The sequence below is a fragment of the Xenopus tropicalis genome, chromosome 1, assembly GCF_000004195.4.
Source record: "Xenopus tropicalis strain Nigerian chromosome 1, UCB_Xtro_10.0, whole genome shotgun sequence".
In the NCBI taxonomy this organism is placed as follows: domain Eukaryota; kingdom Metazoa; phylum Chordata; class Amphibia; order Anura; family Pipidae; genus Xenopus; species Xenopus tropicalis.
In genome coordinates, this window is record NC_030677.2 from 185653272 (window position 1) to 185672823 (window position 19552).

At 46.2% G+C, this 19552-nt stretch overlaps 1 protein-coding gene across 2 annotated transcripts in view; it reads right to left on the reverse strand.

Moving 5' to 3' along the window:
• Positions 1-7233: 7233 nt before the first annotated feature.
• Positions 7234-19552, reverse strand: part of lhfpl2 (LHFPL tetraspan subfamily member 2) — a 66091-nt gene continuing 53772 nt past the window's right edge. For both annotated transcript variants that reach the window (XM_002940194.5, XM_004910387.4), the window contains 2 exons: positions 18659-19346; positions 7234-8332 (listed from right to left, as the gene is read on the reverse strand). In XM_002940194.5, the coding sequence (XP_002940240.1) occupies positions 8076-8332; positions 18659-19079 (678 nt within the window). In that variant the 5' untranslated portion in view covers positions 19080-19346 and the 3' untranslated portion in view covers positions 7234-8075. The remainder of the gene's footprint in view (positions 8333-18658; positions 19347-19552) is intronic.

Genomic DNA, 19552 nt, shown 5'->3' on the forward strand with positions numbered 1-19552 from the left:
ATTGAGCCCTATGGGAGACTTTCCTTGGGCCGGGTTGGAGCTGCAGAGTGCCATTGAGCCCTATGGGAGACTTTCCTTGGGCCGGGTTGGAGCTGCAGAGTGTCATTGAGTCCTATGGGAGACTTTCCTTGGGCCGGGTTGGAGCTGCAGAGTGTCATTGAGTCCTATGGGAGACTTTCCTTGGGCCGGGTTGGAGCTGCAGAGTGCCATTGAGCCCTATGGGAGACTTTCCTTGGGCCGGGTTGGAGCTGCAGAGTGCCATTGAGCCCTATGGGAGACTTTCCTTGGGCCAGGTTGGAGCTGCAGAGTGCCATTGAGCCCTATGGGAGACTTTCCTTGGGCCGGGTTGGAGCTGCAGAGTGCCATTGAGCCCTATGGGTGACTTTCCTTGGGCCGGGTTGGAGCTGCAGAGTGCCAATGAGCCCTATGGGAGACTTTCCTTGGGCCAGGTTGGAGCTGCAGAGTGCCACTGAGCCCTATGGGAGACTTTCCTTGGGCCGGGTTGGAGCTGCAGCGTTCCATTGAGCCCTATGGGTGACTTTCCTTGGGCCGGGTTGGAGCTGCAGGGTGCCATTGAGCCCTATGGGAGACTTTCCTTGGGCCAGGTTGGAGCTGCAGAGTGCCATTGAGCCCTATGGGAGACTTTCCTTGGGCCGGGTTACATAGTTACATAGGGTTGAAAAAAGACCAGTGTCCATCAAGTTCAACCCATCCAAGTAAACCCAGCACACCTAACCCACACCTACCAATCTATACACTCACATACATAAACTATATATACAACCACTAGTACTAACTGTAGATATTAGTATCACAATAGCCTTGGATATTCTGATTGATCAAGAACTCATCCAGGCCCCTCTTATAGGCATTAACAGAATCTGCCATTACCACATCACTAGGAAGGGCATTCCCCAACCTCACTGCCCTCAACATGAAAAACCACCTACGCTGCTTCAAATGGAAGCTCCGTTCCTCTAATCTATAGGGGTGACCTCTGGTGCGCTGATTGTTTTTATGGGAAAAAAGAACATCCCCCAACTGCCTATAATCCCCTCTAATGTACTTGTACAGAGTAATCATGTCCCCTCGCAAGCGCCTCTTTTCCAGAGAAAACAACCCCAACCCTGACAGTCTCACCTCATAGTTTAACCCTTCCATCCCCTTAACCAGTTTAGTTGCACATCTCTGCACTTTCTCCAGCTCATTAATATCCTTCTTAAGGACTGGAGCCCAAAACTGCACTGCATACTCAAGGTGAGACTGGAGCTGCAGAGTGCCATTGAGCCCTATGGGAGACTTTCCTTGGGCCGGGTTGGAGCTGCAGAGTGCCATTGAGCCCTATGGGAGACTTTCCTTGGGCCGGGTTGGAGCTGCAGAGTGCCATTGAGCCCTATGGGAGACTTTCCTTGGGCCAGGTTGGAGCTGCAGAGTGCCATTGAGCCCTATGGGAGACTTTCCTTGGGCCAGGTTGGAGCTGCAGAGTGCCATTGAGCCCTATGGGAGACTTTCCTTGGGCCAGGTTGGAGCTGCAGAGTGCCATTGAGCCCTATGGGAGACTTTCCTTGGGCCGGGTTGGAGCTGCAGAGTGCCATTGAGCCCTATGGGAGACTTTCCTTGGGCCGGGTTGGAGCTGCAGAGTGCCATTGAGCCCTATGGGAGACTTTCCTTGGGCCAGGTTGGAGCTGCAGAGTGCCATTGAGCCCTATGGGAGGCTTTCCTTGGGCCGGGTTGGAGCTGCAGAGTGCCATTGAGCCCTATGGGAGGCTTTCCTTGGGCCAGGTTGGAGCTGCAGAGTGCCATTGGGCCCTATGGGAGACTTTCCTTGGACCAGGTTGGAGCTGCAGAGTGCCATTGAGCCCTATGGGAGACTTTCCTTGGGCCAGGTTGGAGCTGCAGAGTGCCATTGAGCCCTATGGGAGACTTTCCTTGGGCCGGGTTGGAGCTGCAGAGTGCCATTGAGCCCTATGGGAGGCTTCCAAAAGCATGCAAAGTCGCCCGCCAAAGTTTTGCCCGCCATTTACAAGTGCTCAATACGAAAAAGTTGCGACAATTTACGAGCAAGTAGTAATAGCTACGAAAAAGTTGCAACAATTTACGAGCAAGTCGTAATGGCTACGAAAAAGTTGCGACAATTTATGAAAAAGTCGTGCCAAGACGAAAAAATCACAAAAAAATACGAAAAAGCCGCAAAATGTTCGTTTCCAATCCGTTTTTTTCCCATTCGGATTCGTGGATTAGTAAATCAGCCCCTAGGAGTGCATTGGTGTCTGAATGAGTTGATTTATAACCCGTGAGTATGGCTATGAGCGCAGATCGCTGCTGAGGAAGAGGAATACTGATGGCTTCTCTATTCCCCATTGTCTCTGCATATGAAGGCAATAGGTTTATGGCTGATGGAAGAATTTATCATGCCTTCTGCATAAGGTAAGCACTTGCCACTGATTGCAATGATAAGAAATTGGCAGAAATTCCTCCTTATTGCATTTCCACAGGGAAAAAAGTTACAGCAATGCTTAGTGGGTTCATAAGCACAGAAGGAATACGCCATGCCCACAGTATGCTACAGGCACCTTGCAGGGACACTCAGTTATATCTGTCTTATTGATGTAGGCCCTGGCATTTCCAGTACTCAGAGGCCCAAACAGCCCCCACCAGCCCAATAAATAGTGACTGTCTGTGGCATCTTACAGCAGCCCCTCTGGCATTTGCCAAAACCCAGATTGCCAGTCCGAGGCTGTACTATACTGATGGGGGCAGAGGGCTCACTGAAGGGTTATGTCTCTACTCCCAATAACCCGTTACCCACGGTGTGTAACTAACTGACATGACAGCTCTTTGCAGTCAGTTCCTAACTCTGCCCCAAAAAGCTGTTTATATTTCCCCTTTGTTTTCTCTATGGATACATTAACATGAAGGAAAATAAACAGAGTAGAAAATAAAATATATTTCTGCCCAGCTCCAGTTGTGCCTGTATGCAATGTGTATACAAGCTGAGCAATAGCATTTTGTCTTGCGTCACCCAATATGAACCAAAATAAATACAATTATTCAGATTTTTAGCTTTTCCTTTCTTGGTTTCTAATGAGCTGTCAGCTACAAACCAAACATTGTTCTGTATACACAATTATACACTTCATATCGGCCATTAATGTCAATAAAATCAACATACCAACCTAATGCATTACTTTCAGTTGAACTTAGTGCTATATGCTAGAATGCAGATGTCCAACATATGATTCTCCAGCTGCTTCTGAACTACAGCTCCCAGCATCCTCTAACAGCCAAAGCATGTGGCAGTGCAACACCCGAAGAAACTGTTATGGTTGGACTGGGAGGGGGGGCTCAAACCTGCTCAACGTTACCGCCCTGCAGCGCAACTTCCTTCTCCTATACCTACGGGTGTTGCTCCAACCGTCCCAGGGATTTCCCACCCCATCATATGAAGGCAGGAGAGGTGCTACATTGCCAACTCAATTGTGTTGTAAACCCCAAAATGTCATTCTAAGAAACTGTCCAATATACAGTAATAACAATTTTCAGTTTTTTTTTAAAGTTACTGTATTTGTAAATTGCAATTAAAAGCAGTGTTTGCCAGTCATTTCCTGCACCATTGGTTGTGACTTCTGTAAGCTACATCATGTGTCATTATATGTGCCCCCCCATCAGCCCAAGCAATATCCAATGTGACTGTCTGGCCCCCCCATCAGCCCAAGCTATATCCAATGTGACTGTGTGGCCCCCCATCAGCCCAAGCTATATCCAATGTGACTGTGTGGCCCTCCATTAGCCCAAGCTATATCCAATGTGACTGTGTGGCCCCCCATCAGCCCAAGCTATATCCAATGTGACTGTGTGGCCCCCCATCAGCCCAAGCTATATCCAATGTGACTGTGTGGCCCCCCCATCAGCCCAAGCTATATCCAATGTGACTGATCAATACAAAAATGAGCAGCTATACATAAACGCCATTTCAAAGCAAGAGTCACACCCGGGATTTGTATTTAAATCAGATTTATTGGTACTTATAGAGTAGCCTCTGTACTCCCGCGCAAACAACTCACAGTCTCAAAGCAATACAATGGGTGGGGGGGGGATGGATTTCAGAACATCAGGTAAATATATACAGGGGACTGAATCCATTCGGGAATTTTAAAGCATAATTCAACACAATTCAACAAATGCATTTGGTATTGCACATCATCATCTCACACAGATTTCATTTCCTTATTACAATATGCTACGGGTGGGAAAGAGAATGGCACGTAATGGCCGCCGCTGCCCCACGTACAGAGCTTGCTGGGAGACCCTCACAGACTCACATTTGCTTTCCCTCTCACAGCGTATATATATGGATGTTTATATACACTCGCACAGGGCCTGCTTTTGTTAAAAATGACATTGCAGTCAGAAATGTTAATTTAATTAGACAATAATTGGAAGTATCCCATCTGTATCACGGGCCCCTGGCCTGGGAGCAGCACTCGAGAGCCAGAAGGGAATAAGGAAAAGACACAACTTCTTTTTGCTACTGATTGGGCACCACCAGGTCTGCCAGGTACTGCTGCATGTTGTGGGACTGGCACCGGGGTCACATTAGTACCTTGCCCTGTTATCAGGGGCTGCACACTGGTAAAGGGCGTCTGATTGACTGTGCATTGTGATTGGCCAGGAGTGCCAAGGAAAGGAAACTCAAAATCTCCCCCAGTGACTACTATCTCTTACTTTCTACCCCAAGCCAACACTCTTTTTAAAATGCACCAGACCGGGGTCCTTCCTGCAGAGTGTGGCGCTGCCATCTTGCCCCTTAATGCTGGGGAACCCTTGCACCAGCCTGGGTGGGTACAGGTGTGTTACAGTCAGATTTTGGGCTTTACAGTACTGTGCATGTGCCCAGTAAGGGATACTTGGGAAAAGGGAATAAGATGGTGGTGTGGTGCTTTGGGGGAGAGTATTCCTGGTCAGAAAGTAACAGGAAGACCTATTATAGACCCCCCCAGAGATTCTGACTTTCCTTCTCAGTTAACAGGGCTATGCAGTAACAATCAAAACATTTCTCCCACTACAATAATCCATCACAACCAACCAGATGTTTGCTTTCATCAATCTTACTGCATTAGAAATATAAAAGCTAGCTGCTAGTTGGTTCCTAAGGGTTACCAGGCGGGGCAAACCACCCAATGCCAGAAGACAGACACAATAAGTTAAATACATGTACATTCACTTATTGCAGGTGACAGGCTAATGTTGGCCATACATGTACAGATTTTAGTTGTCTTATGATGGATCATATGTTTTATTGCAACTAACGCTAACACTCACATTGAAATTGTAATATTACAATTCCCCTGGCAATTCCCCGGCAGCACAGTCCAAATGGAAGACAAATAGGAGAATGTTTCTATAGGGATAGGGATACTTAGAAAAAAAATGTAGCCTTGCAGAAAACCGTTTTTTGACGCTTGGAATGTAAACTCAGATTGTAAGTAGTGTAGGTATTCCCTTTGAGTGGTCTTGAAAAGTCTGCTAAATTGAACTGAAGATCAGAGTAGGAATTCTAGAAGTAAAAGTCCACTTTCATTAATTCACAGGGGTTTTTTGTGCCTCCCAAACCCAATATAATGGCCTACGGGTCCGTATTATATACAGCTGGCAGGAGGCACCTTGGCCTCCTCGCTGAATAAAGACACAATGTCAGGGAGCTGCTATAGTGCAGTGCCCACGTTACAGCTGCAAATCATGCCCTTTTATTAAGGTGGGTACATGTGCACAGATGAAATTGTCCAAATTAGGCAATTAGAGATCTCAAGAGAATCAGCTGTACTGGTGCAGATACTCCATCCTGACCTGGCTTTATGGGTAAGTGTGGGAGGAGAGATATGAGCCTGTAGGGCAGTGATGCCCAACCAGTGGCTCAGGGGCAACATGTTTCTCCCCAACCCCTTGGATGTTGCTCCCAGTGTCCTCAAAGCAGCTGCTTATATTGGAATATCTGGTAAGGAGGCAAGTTTTGGTTGCATAAAAACCAAGTATAATGCCAAACAGAGCCTTCTGTAGGCTGCCAGTACACATAGGGGCTATTAAGTAGCCAATTAAAGATCCGTACCTAAGTGTCACTGTCCCTTTCAGTAGATGTACAGTAGCCATGCTTGGGTGGCCAAACGACCAGAGTATTAGCCAAGCACTGGCAGTCAAGCAAGTGAAGCACCATGTGAAGGCACAGTGACAGTCCCTGTTGGTGAGCAGCCAACCCAAACAAGCCTGCTAAACACATGACACTCTACTATGGGTAACCCCGCTCTATAACTAATACCATTATCCGAGAACTAAGATGTCTAATCTGCCACTTATTGTGCTACAAGTCCCATTATACCCAGGCAACCTGCATTTGGAATTTGCAGCCCAACAGTAGTTAATGTGGTACAGGTTGGCAACTATGTTAGAGCTACGGAGCGCTCCAAGGCATTCACCAACCTAGAGAAGTGCTTTTCCCTGCCATGAATGGGAGGTGTTCACTGGTTATCTATGGTGTTCCAAATGCAGCTATGTGTATGGAGATCCGCACCAGTGTGCCACAGCCTTACAGGACGGGTGAGATACAGTCCCCTGATTCCTATATATCCTGTGCCACCAGGCCCGGACTGGGATTCAAAATAGGCCCTGGCATTTCAAGTACAGAGAGGCCCAAACAGCCCACCAAATAGTGACTGTCTATGGCATCTTACAGCAGCCTCTGTGGCATTTGCCAGAACCCACAGATTGCCAGCCCAGGCCTGAGTGCCACATTGAGGCAGCAAAATTTTATCCATGGGAGAATGGCCTGTAGGAGAGAGATAGACGTTCTGCCTGGTGCATTAAGCAGCAATGTAAGGAGAGTCGTCCCCCCAGTGATGGGCGAGTGTTCATGTTGGTAACTGTTGGCACTGGCAGCTACAGCCGTGACCGGACTATTGACTTTTCCAATTGCTTAAATTCTATACAATCTTTCTATACAATAACTACATTCATTCGAGTCTAAAGGGCTTTGTGTGCCTTGGTTCCATGTCTGTCCGCTCTGCACTCCCACGTTATATTAATATTATATTCTCACTCGCAGCTGGCGTAACGCACCATTTAACCGGATTAGGTTCCCTCATGTGCACCCAGCAGGTGTTTAGGAGACGTTACATATGGCTTGTGCTTCACTTAAAGGCCTCCGGACAGAACACTGCAACTATATGTACATTGGCATGGCAGACACCATGTTAGTTTCCTACAAATGAAGGTCTATTATACCCAGAGCAATGTGGCACACAGCATGTAAAGGAATAGTATTACTGACAATAAATGACTGCACCTAACAGCTTATCCTCACAAATCACTGCCCATATCAAATTCTTCATAAGTCCAAAAAATAGCAAAAACATCATGTATTTTTGTGGCATCTTTCAGGTTGAAAGCACTTTAGGCATCACCATTCCTGTAAGGAGAATGTCACCTAAACCTCCATTGTGCTTACCCATTGTGGTTATGTGTAACACCAGTACGGAAGTGGTTCTCACCATATCTATAAAATCCAAAATACAAGTTGTTAAAAAAAAAAAAAAAAAAAAACTAAAAACAAATAAAAGATCCCCGTATTTCCAGTTTACAAACATTTCCCTTTAGGTCTAGTGGTACGGTTCTAATCGGGCCCCCAAACAGCAAACAAAAAGCCGGACTGCAAGGGCTTTGTGGGAGCAGTGGCGAATGTATCAAGAGTCTGGGAATGTCCATATAAATGGAATATAAATGGAGTCTGCTTCGCTTTCTTTAGCGCCCCACAGGAGGGATATAAAGTGACTCTGGGAAGGTGGAGAGCAGCAGGAGCCTATAGTCCTCAGGCAGTCCATGCCTTGTGCATGGTGATACTCACTCCCACTCACTGACAGCCCAGCAGCCTGCCAGCTCCAACGTTCATTCCATGAATGAGAATAGGCCGCCTTGACAAGGCTCAGTGGTCCTCTTTCAAAGCAAGGCCGCAGCCATGTAAACACAGTCGATCCCTTTACTCAGTCTTTGATTGGCTTACAGGGAGGTTGACAGGTCCTCGGCGGTTAGAGAAGACAAATGAGGTTTTTGCCCTCCTCGATTTCCTCCTGCACTTTATCGCTGGAAGTGGCGATTTCGGCCTGTGCCGAGAAGACTGCGCAGATGAAGGTCAGCACGGTGCCCCCAATAGCTGTGTAGAAGGCCCAGCCCAGGGAGCACTCTCCCAGCTTGTAGGCTGCGGCATAATGTCCACAATAACCAACCACCTTCTGTGATCCCCAACCAGCAGGGTACAGAATTAGGCCGAGAATAAGGAAGAGGCCTGGAAAGGAGAAAAAAAAATGGATTTAGTAAAAATGGCTGAATATTGTGCAACAGGTCAGTAGTGATACACTGGGTGTGGAGGAGGCTCTTGTTAGGCATCCATTACGCTAATCCTGAAAGTATTCCTAAGTAACAGCTGGCATCCTACAGCAGTGGGCACTGCCATTACAATGTAAAGATAAGAGGCTCACAAATATGCAGCCCTCCAGCATCCTATAACTGCCTGGGATTCAAGAGCCGGGGGCCACAGGCAATACATCCCTGGTATAGACCCCTGGCTGGCTGAGGATGAGGACACAGAAGTTAAGGCTACATGATTTCCTATAAAAGTGACTTCAACTCAATCATTGCCCTCTATGGAGTAATGTACCTGGATGACAATGTCAACATGATGGCCAACCTACAGCCTTGCAGGTCACATTGCCACACATGGAAAATGAATGCCCACTGAGCCCTCACCCTGCACTAAAACATATAAACATGGGCATCTTAGGTTTCAATATCATGTACAATGAAGCAGCCTAGGAGGCAAAAAAATCTAGCTTGGGGGCCACTTCCAGTCCCTGGGCTATGGGTTAGCCGGCCCTGATCCAGACTGCCAGTAAATAAAACAGGGCTGTTTCGCAGCTGGCATTCCTATCTGTCACGCGGCATTAAGTGCATTGGATGTGAACGTGCCAGTGGCATAATACTGCCCATCTGTATGATGGCAAGGATTCAATTGCTTGACATTAAACACATTATCGTACCATTAGCTCAACCCAAACACACAACAGCATTTTTATCCACTTACAATGGGGAACATGACTTCATTACACAGTGGGGCCTCTCACAGTTCAACTGCAGTTTATTAAAGCTACGGCCTCATGTTTAACACTCCCCGCCCCAAGGGGATGGCCTGGGTACATATCATTTCACAATCATTATCAGAGAAGACAGGGAAAGAAGTGTTTGAAGATACAGAAGGGACCTTGCACCCAACTGGGGCGCGTGGACCTTTAATTATGCCCTGATATCATAGGACATGGGCTCATTTATTCACACACATGCCAATTACCTATCAGCCCAAGCGGGGGGGGGGGGGGGGGAATTAATCAGAGGATTCTGCCCCTAAGACTTAAGGGTACAGAGTGTACTGCTGTCAGGGGCCCCAAGAGATTTAAATGTGTGATTTGCAGGTTGCCAAGGGGCAGGACTTGTGAAGGAATGGCCATGGTTTGGGTTATTAGTATGATGGGCATGGTAGGGGCGGGTACAGGCCTGGACTGGGATTCAAAATAGGCCCTGACATTTCCAGTACACAGAGGCCCAAACAGCCCTTCCACCAGCCCAATAAATAGTGACTGTATGTGGCATTTTACAGCAGCCCCTCTGGTATTTGCCAGAACCCACAGATTGCCAGCCCGGGCCTGGGTGGACTGGTTGAAAGGCAATGCAAGTCATTTGTTAAGGGCCCTGAGTCCCATAATTCCTGATGGCACCCATTTGGTCCCTGGGCCAATGATCAGCTCACATGTAGGCACCTCTGCAGACCAATCAGTTGCCCCAATGAATGCAGAACCTGACGGAGTTCGCTCCAATAGGATTTTACAGCCAAACACAGCATTTTTAATATTAAAGGGGGATCTCCACCCAAGCAAATAACCAATAGACACTCATTACAAAATGTTAAAAGCAGAATTTGTTTATCCCTTTCTGGTCTCTGCATTGGACAATGCAGAAGTCTGTTAATCAACCGGTCTCTGCTACATTGTTTCAGGAGTCAGAACCAGAGGTATAGAGAATGTAGGAAGCCAGACTCACAACTGCAAATACATTTTTTGGGTGCAGGACCCCTTTAATGGCAAAATGCAGCGCAAAAAATGAAACTGATGAAGAAAATGTTGTGCACCATTGTTAGGACATTTTGTATTTAAGCTCCGGCAGACTTTTCATGACGCTGCGCCTTATGCTTTGTCCCTTTTTAAAGCCCTGGGAAGCAGCTCGAGGGCACCAGAAAGGCATTTCTCTAAACATCTGCACAGGGCTGGAGTCAATAGGCACCTCGGTGGTTTCTCAGGGCAGCATTAGTGAAAGCATTAGAAAGTCTATGGTCACAGAGTAATTGTGCCGGCAGAACCAGATGTTACTGGGACGCCTTCCAGCGCTGGGAACCCGGCTCTGCCCCCAGTCAAGAACTGTGGGATAGTGGGGATGGGAGCAAACCTGTGCAGTCACGGAGCTGCTTACTCAGTGCCGCTGGCTTTATTCCCCCCATTTACTGGCATTTACTGGATATGAATCACCATCAGATCCCTATACTGTGCCAGAGCCAAACACAAACACTGACTTCTAAAAGCCAAAGGCTCTAATATAGGAAGATCCTGACTTGCAATATGTAAGGCACACATGGCACGGAGGAGATCTTATAGAGGGGTGTGTATTTATACATGGGAGGGAGATGCCATATTGCTTTCCATAGGTGTCAGGAGATCAATCTATTTCTAGGCATTCAGAGGGGCCCTACGATTGTGGTTTCAGCACAGCAGGTATAGGACCTGTTATCCAAAATGTTTTCCAGATCTCAACCAAAAAATCATTTTAACATTAATTAAACCCAATAGGATTGTTTTGCCCCATTAAGGATTAATTATACCTTAGTTGGGGTCAAGTACAGGTACTGTTTTATTATTACAAGAAAAATTCAAAATCTCAGTTATATAAGAGATGACTTTCCCATAATTCTGAGCTTTCTGGATAACAGGATTTCCAGATAATTGATACCACAGTAGAGAGTTCTTGGTCATTAAATGAACCCATAAATGTGTCGGATGAGGTGAACAGTTAGACAAAATCTCCCCTAACATAAAACAGAATGAATGTGCCATATTGGTCAGACCACTTAGTGGAAAATTGAATAAAATGTGTGTTTCTGGGCCATAAATGCCCTCAGATGTCACTCTATGACACTATGGGGCCCTTCAAAGAGCATTTGTTCCAAGTCATGTGCTGGGGAGCTGGAGGCTTATCTAGAAGATTCCCAGCTCACCAGAAGCCTCCTTCTCCCAAACATACACAGAGGACAGATTTCCACATCACCACAAATCATTTTTCCAGACAAACTTGTCAAACAATAAGACCTCCATGTAACTCAGTGGGTGCAGCAACACAATGGGTGCAGCAGTGATACAGGCAAAGGTCACCGGGATATCACAAGCATAAAAACCAGAGGCCTATAAAATCCCTGCGCTTTCATGTGGTTTTTGCTTGAAGAGAAAGAATGCACAGGGCACGGACATTTCAAGGAAAGTCAATAAAGGAGCAACAAGCTTAAAGGAACAGTAACACCAAAAAATGAAAGGCTATCAATGCAATGAAAATATAAGATTATGTTGCCCTGCACTGGTAAAAACTGTGTGTTTTCTTCAGAAAGACCATTATAATGTTATATGTTGCTTATAGTCACTAGGCCACACTCTGCATCAGAATCTTTCAAGGATACTACAACACAACAAGAGGGCTATGGGTGGTCAGGAAGTTACAGCCAGCCAGCTGGCAGCCTAGGCATTACAGAGCAAGACTTCATATTCACAGCAATGTTTCTGATGAATGACAACATTATCACCATTTGGAAATAATGTAACGATTGCAAGCTTGTGCATCTGTACAATGGCACAGGGCTTTCGGCATGGTAATTCCAGCCAATGTAGCTCTTCTCTATCAGCCCCTTATGCTTAGTGGCATTCAGAAAACATGGCTAACAGCTAAAGTGCCCCTTGCCCAATGGCAATGGCTTGGCATACGGGTGTTAGAGCTCTGCCACTGGGCTGACAGAAGCTTGTTTACCAGCAGCTCTGCTAGATCCCTGTTGCATTTTTGATGCTGTTTCTTCCCCCTGTGCCTCAGGCACCAAACAAGATAAGGCAGGGTGGGAAGGAAACAGCAATCGTCACTTACAGAATGGAATCAGACTGTTATGCCTCCCTCTACCAAAGCTGCATGTCTGTGGCATATGGGCATTCCCCACTGGAGGATTCCGATCAGCAGAAAAGCACCCAAACCCTGGCTAAGGAATCTCTCATTAGATTTAATGGAAACCCCCCTTCCACTGAACCTAATGACAGGCTCCATGGCAGATTCAGGCGCTTCTCCGCCATCTGGAAAACACCAGAGCAGAATATGTCCATGTGCCCATATCCCTCAGGCTGGCAAAGCCATTCAACGTCTCCCTCACTTTGCTCCTTGTTGAAGTGATTTTAGGACTTCCCTCTGCTTTTCATGATGGGCATTGTGGCCTGGGCCCACCAGTGCTCCCTAACATATCTGAATGACTACATGCCCCCCATGAAAACAGATCTGCTTAATGTAGGCAGCAGTGTATTCACAGAGTCGGCCGCAGGTCTCTGTGCTATAGTCCTGCATCAGGTTGGGTACCCGCAATATACCCACAAAGTGGTTGGGTTTAAGGCAGAAAGACCCTGATTTCCTGAACATGCAGGTGGTCTGTGGGTACCATGCCTGGGTACCCGGGACTGACTTGCATTCTCCCCACCTTGCAAAGTTAAAAGTCATTTTCCCTCTGAATAAAGGTTTGGGTACCGCGGGGACGGGGTGCTTCATAGTGGGTCAGGGTTGGGTTTGTGAGCTAGCGAGTCTGCCCAACTACACCCATGCAGGCCTCTACTCTGTGCTCCCAAGCAGCAATTCATTTAGTGTTGAAGGCAGGGTCCATGCGCCCAAAAAGTGGCTGAGTATGCTTGTTTTTTGCACCCTGCTGTCTGTCCCTTGGACAAGGCAGAATATTTCTAATAGATGGACACAGAAAGTTAAGTTGCAGGGTTAGCTTGCCCTTGACAAATACACGTGAATGTTTTTCCAGTTCCAAAAAGAAAAATGTGGCAGATTTGCCCTTGGATTCACCTGCAGTCGCTCTGATTCATCGCCAGGGCTCGGTGGAAATGTGTAAGTGTGCATGCCACATCATGTATATGACGATTCATGATTCCCCCAATCCCCAGAGGCCAGAAACATGTCAGATTTTGGAAACACACAGATTTGCTACAGTGTGAGAGGGGCACAACTTGTTCTCACTCAGAATTCCTCACGGACAAACATTTTGTACAATTATCACCAAAACTATGACGGATACTGAGAGAGCACAGGGCTCATTAGTAGCAGTCGTTAGTAAACACGTCACTAGCCCAGCACACTACCCCAAGATGAGTTGAGTCAGAGCTGAGTGTGCTCCAGCCGTGTGTGTATGTAAATATACACAGTAAATTCCTCCGCTGCTTTGTTTAAATATTACATTTACTGCAACAAACACATTGTGTCATGAGCCTGCAGAAGCACACGGTGGGACCGGAATACAAGGACATAGTTGGGTTTAGGTGCTGATGGGGGTTCTAGTGTCTGTACTCATCGTGAATGGGTTAAACTATGTGTTGGATACAAGCTGTCCAACAGACAAATCCAATGCAAGCAATGATGAAGGCCAAGGCACGTCTGGAGGTGCTGGGCACTCTCCCATTTTTTAGTAGCTCAAACACACCAGTCTGAAACTGCCATGTATTGGCCCCATGATATTTGCCTAAAGAGATATCTAACTATTATTTATATTATTTTATTATTACTTGAACTGATGTGCATGGTTCCTTCACTTCTGGGCAATTTAGGAAATCGTTGGGTAACTTCCCATTCAGTTAACCAGAGGTGAGAAGTGGCATATAGAAAGAAGGGTTTTTATCTACCAGGGCAGAGAAACCTACGTTTTATTCCAGTTAGCTGCTTTCTAAGTCCAGTATTTGAGAAATTAAAGGGCTGTGGGCTCCAGTAGTATTTGGGCCGATGATTAGATAAGGTTTACGTGTAGTGTATCTCAAGGCTTAAAGATTACTGCAGTTCATACACGCACTTGATCTCCAGCACTACATAGTGGGACAAGGGATGATGAAACCTCCAATCTGTGCCTAAATGTACGGAGCACATCACTCCTAGGAAGGAGAAACCTACCTACAACCTTTAGAGTGATGAGGAATAAAGTGTTGATATGGGGTTAGCTTACTTCTCTGGGGCAACATGTAAGCAATTAATTGCTAATTATTATTAAGCCTGATGTAAAGGGGTGAGTTAACACCAAAACAGGATACACTGTGTGCCATTAGTAAATGAGCCCCTCTAGTTAAGCCCTTGCTGAAAGCTACACACAAGGCTGTTCCTGCAGGTCTCACGTGAGCAGAGAGATTAGCTGTGCCTGCTGTCTTTCCACTGAAGGCTCAATAAACATTTCCTACAAAAACTGAGTTCTTTCCCAGCCTGAGGTCATCTCGGTTGACCCTAAGATAAGGGTAGGATAGTAAACGGAAAGCAAAACATTTGACTGACAAGAACTAAAGAACTCGTTTGGCGAGTTGACCTTCTCCCGATATGCCCACAAGGTAGGCAATATTGGGATAATTAATGATAATTAAAACTGCAGGCATAGGTGCACATATACGGGCAGATAAGCTGCCAAATCTGTCTGAAGAACCCACATCAGCAGCTGAAATCTGCCCATGTATGGCCACCTTCACTCTGAGAGACCCGCAAGGCTGAAGGCATGGGGGCATTATCTTTCTTGGCACAGTTCATAAAAATAGAAAAGCGCCCAAAGCAACCCCTGACACTTCCCACTGACTGTAATGCAAACCAGCTGAAAGCACCAGTATTGGTAGTTCTTAATGCTCAACGGAAGATTGTCTTTGGGCATTTGCTCATTGGCTAATACATGAAATGGGTAACATCTCCATACAAAATGTGCCTCACCTACAGTAATGCCTATAGGTGGCCATGCATGGGCTACCGATTCAAGCTGTTGGCAGAGTCGGGAGCTTAGTGGCTTTTGTATGGCGCCAAAACAACAGCCTACCCAACCAATAAGTGAAAGAGGATTGGGCAGATATCTATTAGGCAGGTTAGAAATTCCATTAGACGAGGACGAGGCCGTCAACGAGGTCCTCCTCTGACATAGGTCCCTGTTATTATGTGGTCATATATTCAGACACCACATGACTGCATCAGCCCAATAATGCCAACACCTGGGTGGCCAAACCAGATTGTGCATCTATGGCAGCAACTTTGGTTGTGCAGTGTGGTCACTTGTAAATATGAGTGCAAACAGAGCTGTATTTAGGTTCCATGCTAGCCTGGGCACCAGACCTCAGCCCACTTATCCCGCAATTGGCACTATGGTGGCCCATCTGTCCTGCCCATGCTCTGACAGCAGGAGACGGTTGTGGCAGAGGGGAACACACACTATTTAGAAAAAGGGTTTATCTATTTTTTTCATAGCTATTGTCAGCCCAGGCAACACCCAGCAACCCTACTGACAGACCTACTGTGCTTGTCTGGTGGGTACAAATGGTAAGGAACTTTTGAAGAGAAGCTTAATTTCTGAAATGCGTAAACTTTATATAATACAAGGAAATCACAAATAACTTGTAAAAATATATTATTATTAATGTTGCTTAGTGATGTCATCCATTACAAATGGCGCTTTGTGATGTCACATGCTGCAAGAAAATGTGAAATAAAAACAGCTTAGACTGATTTTTTTTCTCTTGATGGAGAAAGTGCCAGTATCATTTTAATTGCCATCCATGGGAACTCTGGGGCACGCTGTTATTTTTCTTGGGCAACCTCACTGCACTGAAGGAAAACCCCGCTTTGTGTCAACATTTCTCAAACACCATCAATTAGCAGAAGATTTCCCCCAATGATGTTATTAGACTGAGAAAATTGGTACGGAGACAAGCTGGCTGCCTGGTAAGTGTATTTTCACAGCTACATCATGTCAAGCCCTGCTCATTTGAGAGGCTAATCTCATTAGGTTGTGACATGTGGTGAGCGCTGGCTGGTGAGGCCTCCTCTCATATGAGCTGCCACTGGAATGCATCTAAAGACGACCCTGTTAGAGCAACGCTCGCTAAGCCGCTCGCCTTCAAGCTTGTCTTTCAACGCCAGCTTCCCCCCAGCACCAACACTCATTTCCTTTCCTGCTCTTATCCCAATGGGACTGTACCTGCTCCACTATCCATTCAGTAGATAGTATATGCCGTTTGTATACCAAAAGTATCTGCCCCTATACCAGAAGTATCGTCATTATAAAGGAGTACTTATATTGCAGTGCATTTTGGGGCAGGGGCACACAGGGCTTATGGCCCATTGCTGCTATCCAGTAGAAAACAGTGGCAGGCAAAATATCTCTGCTGACCTTTCATTGGTCCTAATACTGGATGTGAAGCCTCCGTATAACATACACACAGAGTGGTGACATACAGAGCATTTTGGTACCGAGGTTCTTTTCACACCGCTCCGTATGAGACCAATAGTGCACTTTAAATTCAATAGTATTTGGGGACAGGGGCATTTTGACCAGCGCTGTTCTCCAGTGGCGGCCAGCAACAGTCAAAACACCACGTGTGCCATTACCCTTACTATTAGTTGCTATTAGACTTTGCTTTATTAAACTGGATCAAGTATCCTAAAGATTTTGAACTGTATACTCCAATGTCCAATTCTAATGCTCAAGTTAGCAAACAATAAAAAAAACCTATAGTACAAACGGAGCCTGACAAGATTCCTACGTGGCTTTGGACATTGCCGTGACCAGAAAAAGAAGACTCTCCTGTGATGCTTCAAACATAATGTTCTATAATAACAGTTTTGGTAGCTGTGTTGGCATTCGCCGCTCCCACTCTGATGTAACATTATGCAATATTACTTGCTGTATGCAGGATGTATATAAATTACAGCAATAAAGGTGTTAATTATAAGACGCCGCTGCTGCGTGTTTCTGTGCCTGTGTGAGGGGTTCCACAAGCACAGCTGTTAGAGGGGGTATCCTCCTATAGAAAAACACTGACAAACTGCTCATATCCCCCCTATGGCAGTGACCCTTTAACACTTCTGAGCACAATGGAGCAGCTGCATCAATACAAGTGGCCCCAGAACTGTGTGACACAGCTGAGAAGATATCAGATTAACCAAGCTGCAAATATTGACCCCCTCTCATTTAACAGTTGCTATTTAATAAGGGACAAGATCCTATGGTTGAGGGAATAACATGTCACCTGGAGTTCCGCTCATCACTTTTCCCCGCTAGGCAAACACAGGCACATAATTATGCGGCACAGCCCAGGTACAAAGGTCCTATAAGTGAACACTAACATTGCCCCACCTAGGGCAATGATTAAGGGCAAATGATTCTGCGTCACTGCTAGACTGAAGGGCAGACAGTGCGAGGCAAGACCAAGGGCCATCCTTAGCCAAATGAAAGGTGCTCTTTTATCAATAGCTCACCCCCAGCCTTTACACTGGAAATGACCCCCAAAGGAGAAGCTCAAATAATGCAGCAGGTAGGTGTATATTCCCTAATACAAACCCTACTGTAAGTAAACAGGCAGGTTGCCTGACATAGCACAGGGGCAGGGTGCCCCGAAAGGCTAAGAAGACTACATTCCATATATTTGTATTGTGATTTAGCAATTGACAAACTGGATTTTCCTTGTGGCCCAAATAACCCTGCATGGATAACAACAGGGGCACATTATGGCCTGACCACACAAACTTTATCATTCTGTCCCCCTCCAACAGAGCTACAAACCTCCTGGACAACCTAATGCACTTCACCTTGTGTGCAGTATTACCCTATAATGGCAGGTAAGGAAGCGGATAGTTTTCCACAGCCTACTGAAAGTCAGTCTTACCTTGTGTTTGCCCAGTATATATCTGTGTACTTAGATAAACGCAGGACATTCCTTATATACATTACTTGCATTTATACATGACCGGGAACAGCCACATTACTTGCATTAGGGAAATGACACACAGAGCTACTTGTAGCCAGCTACAAAATAGACAATACTGGCAAATGCCTCTATATGTGTTTTAGCAGAGTCAGTTCTCAGTATTGTCTATAACAGGGTATTTTCTGGCATTTTGTAGCTGCGACAAGTAGCACCGTGTGTCATAGCCCTTATACATGACCAGGAGTAGCCACATTACGTGCATGTAATTGACACAAATCCATATTTGCCAGATTTGTGACTACTGTTACTTTAGTCAAGCATGCAATATGGCAACTCCCACTCGATTATAGGAATTAATGTGCACATATTTAGCCAGAGGTTGTTACCAAGTTACTGACCCTAGTAACCAGGCAGTGGTCTGAAAATCTATGAGCGAAAGATATTGCTTTAGTTGCTGCATTACTGCTAGATTTACAAATTTGCCAGTAGCCATAGTAGCAAATAAAATAACTGGAATGTTACCAGAGTATATAGTAAATTAGAAGTTAGGTACCTACCTGCAATGCCTTGTAGCAGGCCACACACATTAAAAATGCTTTTCTTCATCACACTTTGCACGCACATAGTAAAGACAGACACAAACGCCACAATGCACAGGATGGAGATTCCCACTGCTAAAAAGATGGCAGTCGCCTGCCAGAACCCACTGGCAATCTCATTGAAATGCTCCGCATAGGGACCGCACAGGGTGTCCTTCCTAAAATATGGCACTTGAGGCATTTTGATGCAGCGTCCGTAGATGCCCAGGGTTGGCCGGTAAGGTTCCTGCTGGCCACCAGTCCTACTGTCACTGTCTGTGCTTTTGGCTTTGCCAATCAACCAATCCGCGCTCATGAATGCAATCAGCTCTCCGAAGGCCACCACAATACTAAGGATTGTCCATAGCATGGAGCGGCAGGTTACAATGACATGACACATGGTGAATGCCACTAAGCGCTGCCAAACTGGGGGGAAGCTGAGGTATAAAGTGGAACCAGATGGGCTGTTTGAGAGGGAACCCAATCTCCTGGTACGTTCAGCGGGAAGAAATAGTTTCTGGGATCCAGAGGGTGATTTGCAGTGGAGGAATCAGCTCTGCTCGTCTCAGCCCGCTCTGTACCTCTGTCCTAACACTCATACTGAAACATGATGCTACAGGGAGTCAGGGAGTTCCCAGGCGCTGCCCACATGGCTGACATCACAGACCTGCAGGGAAAGAGAGAGTGAGATGGTGAAAGGTGCTGACAGGACACAAACCCCCTTTATCACTGCCACTATCTCATAGAGAGACCCCTATCAGGGACTGGACAAACTTCCCACATCTCAGCTCCCAGCAGAGGCACAGGGAAGCCTACACTGGCTAATCTCCTATCCTGTTAGTGTAAGTACATGGAGCAGGGACTGCCTCTAGC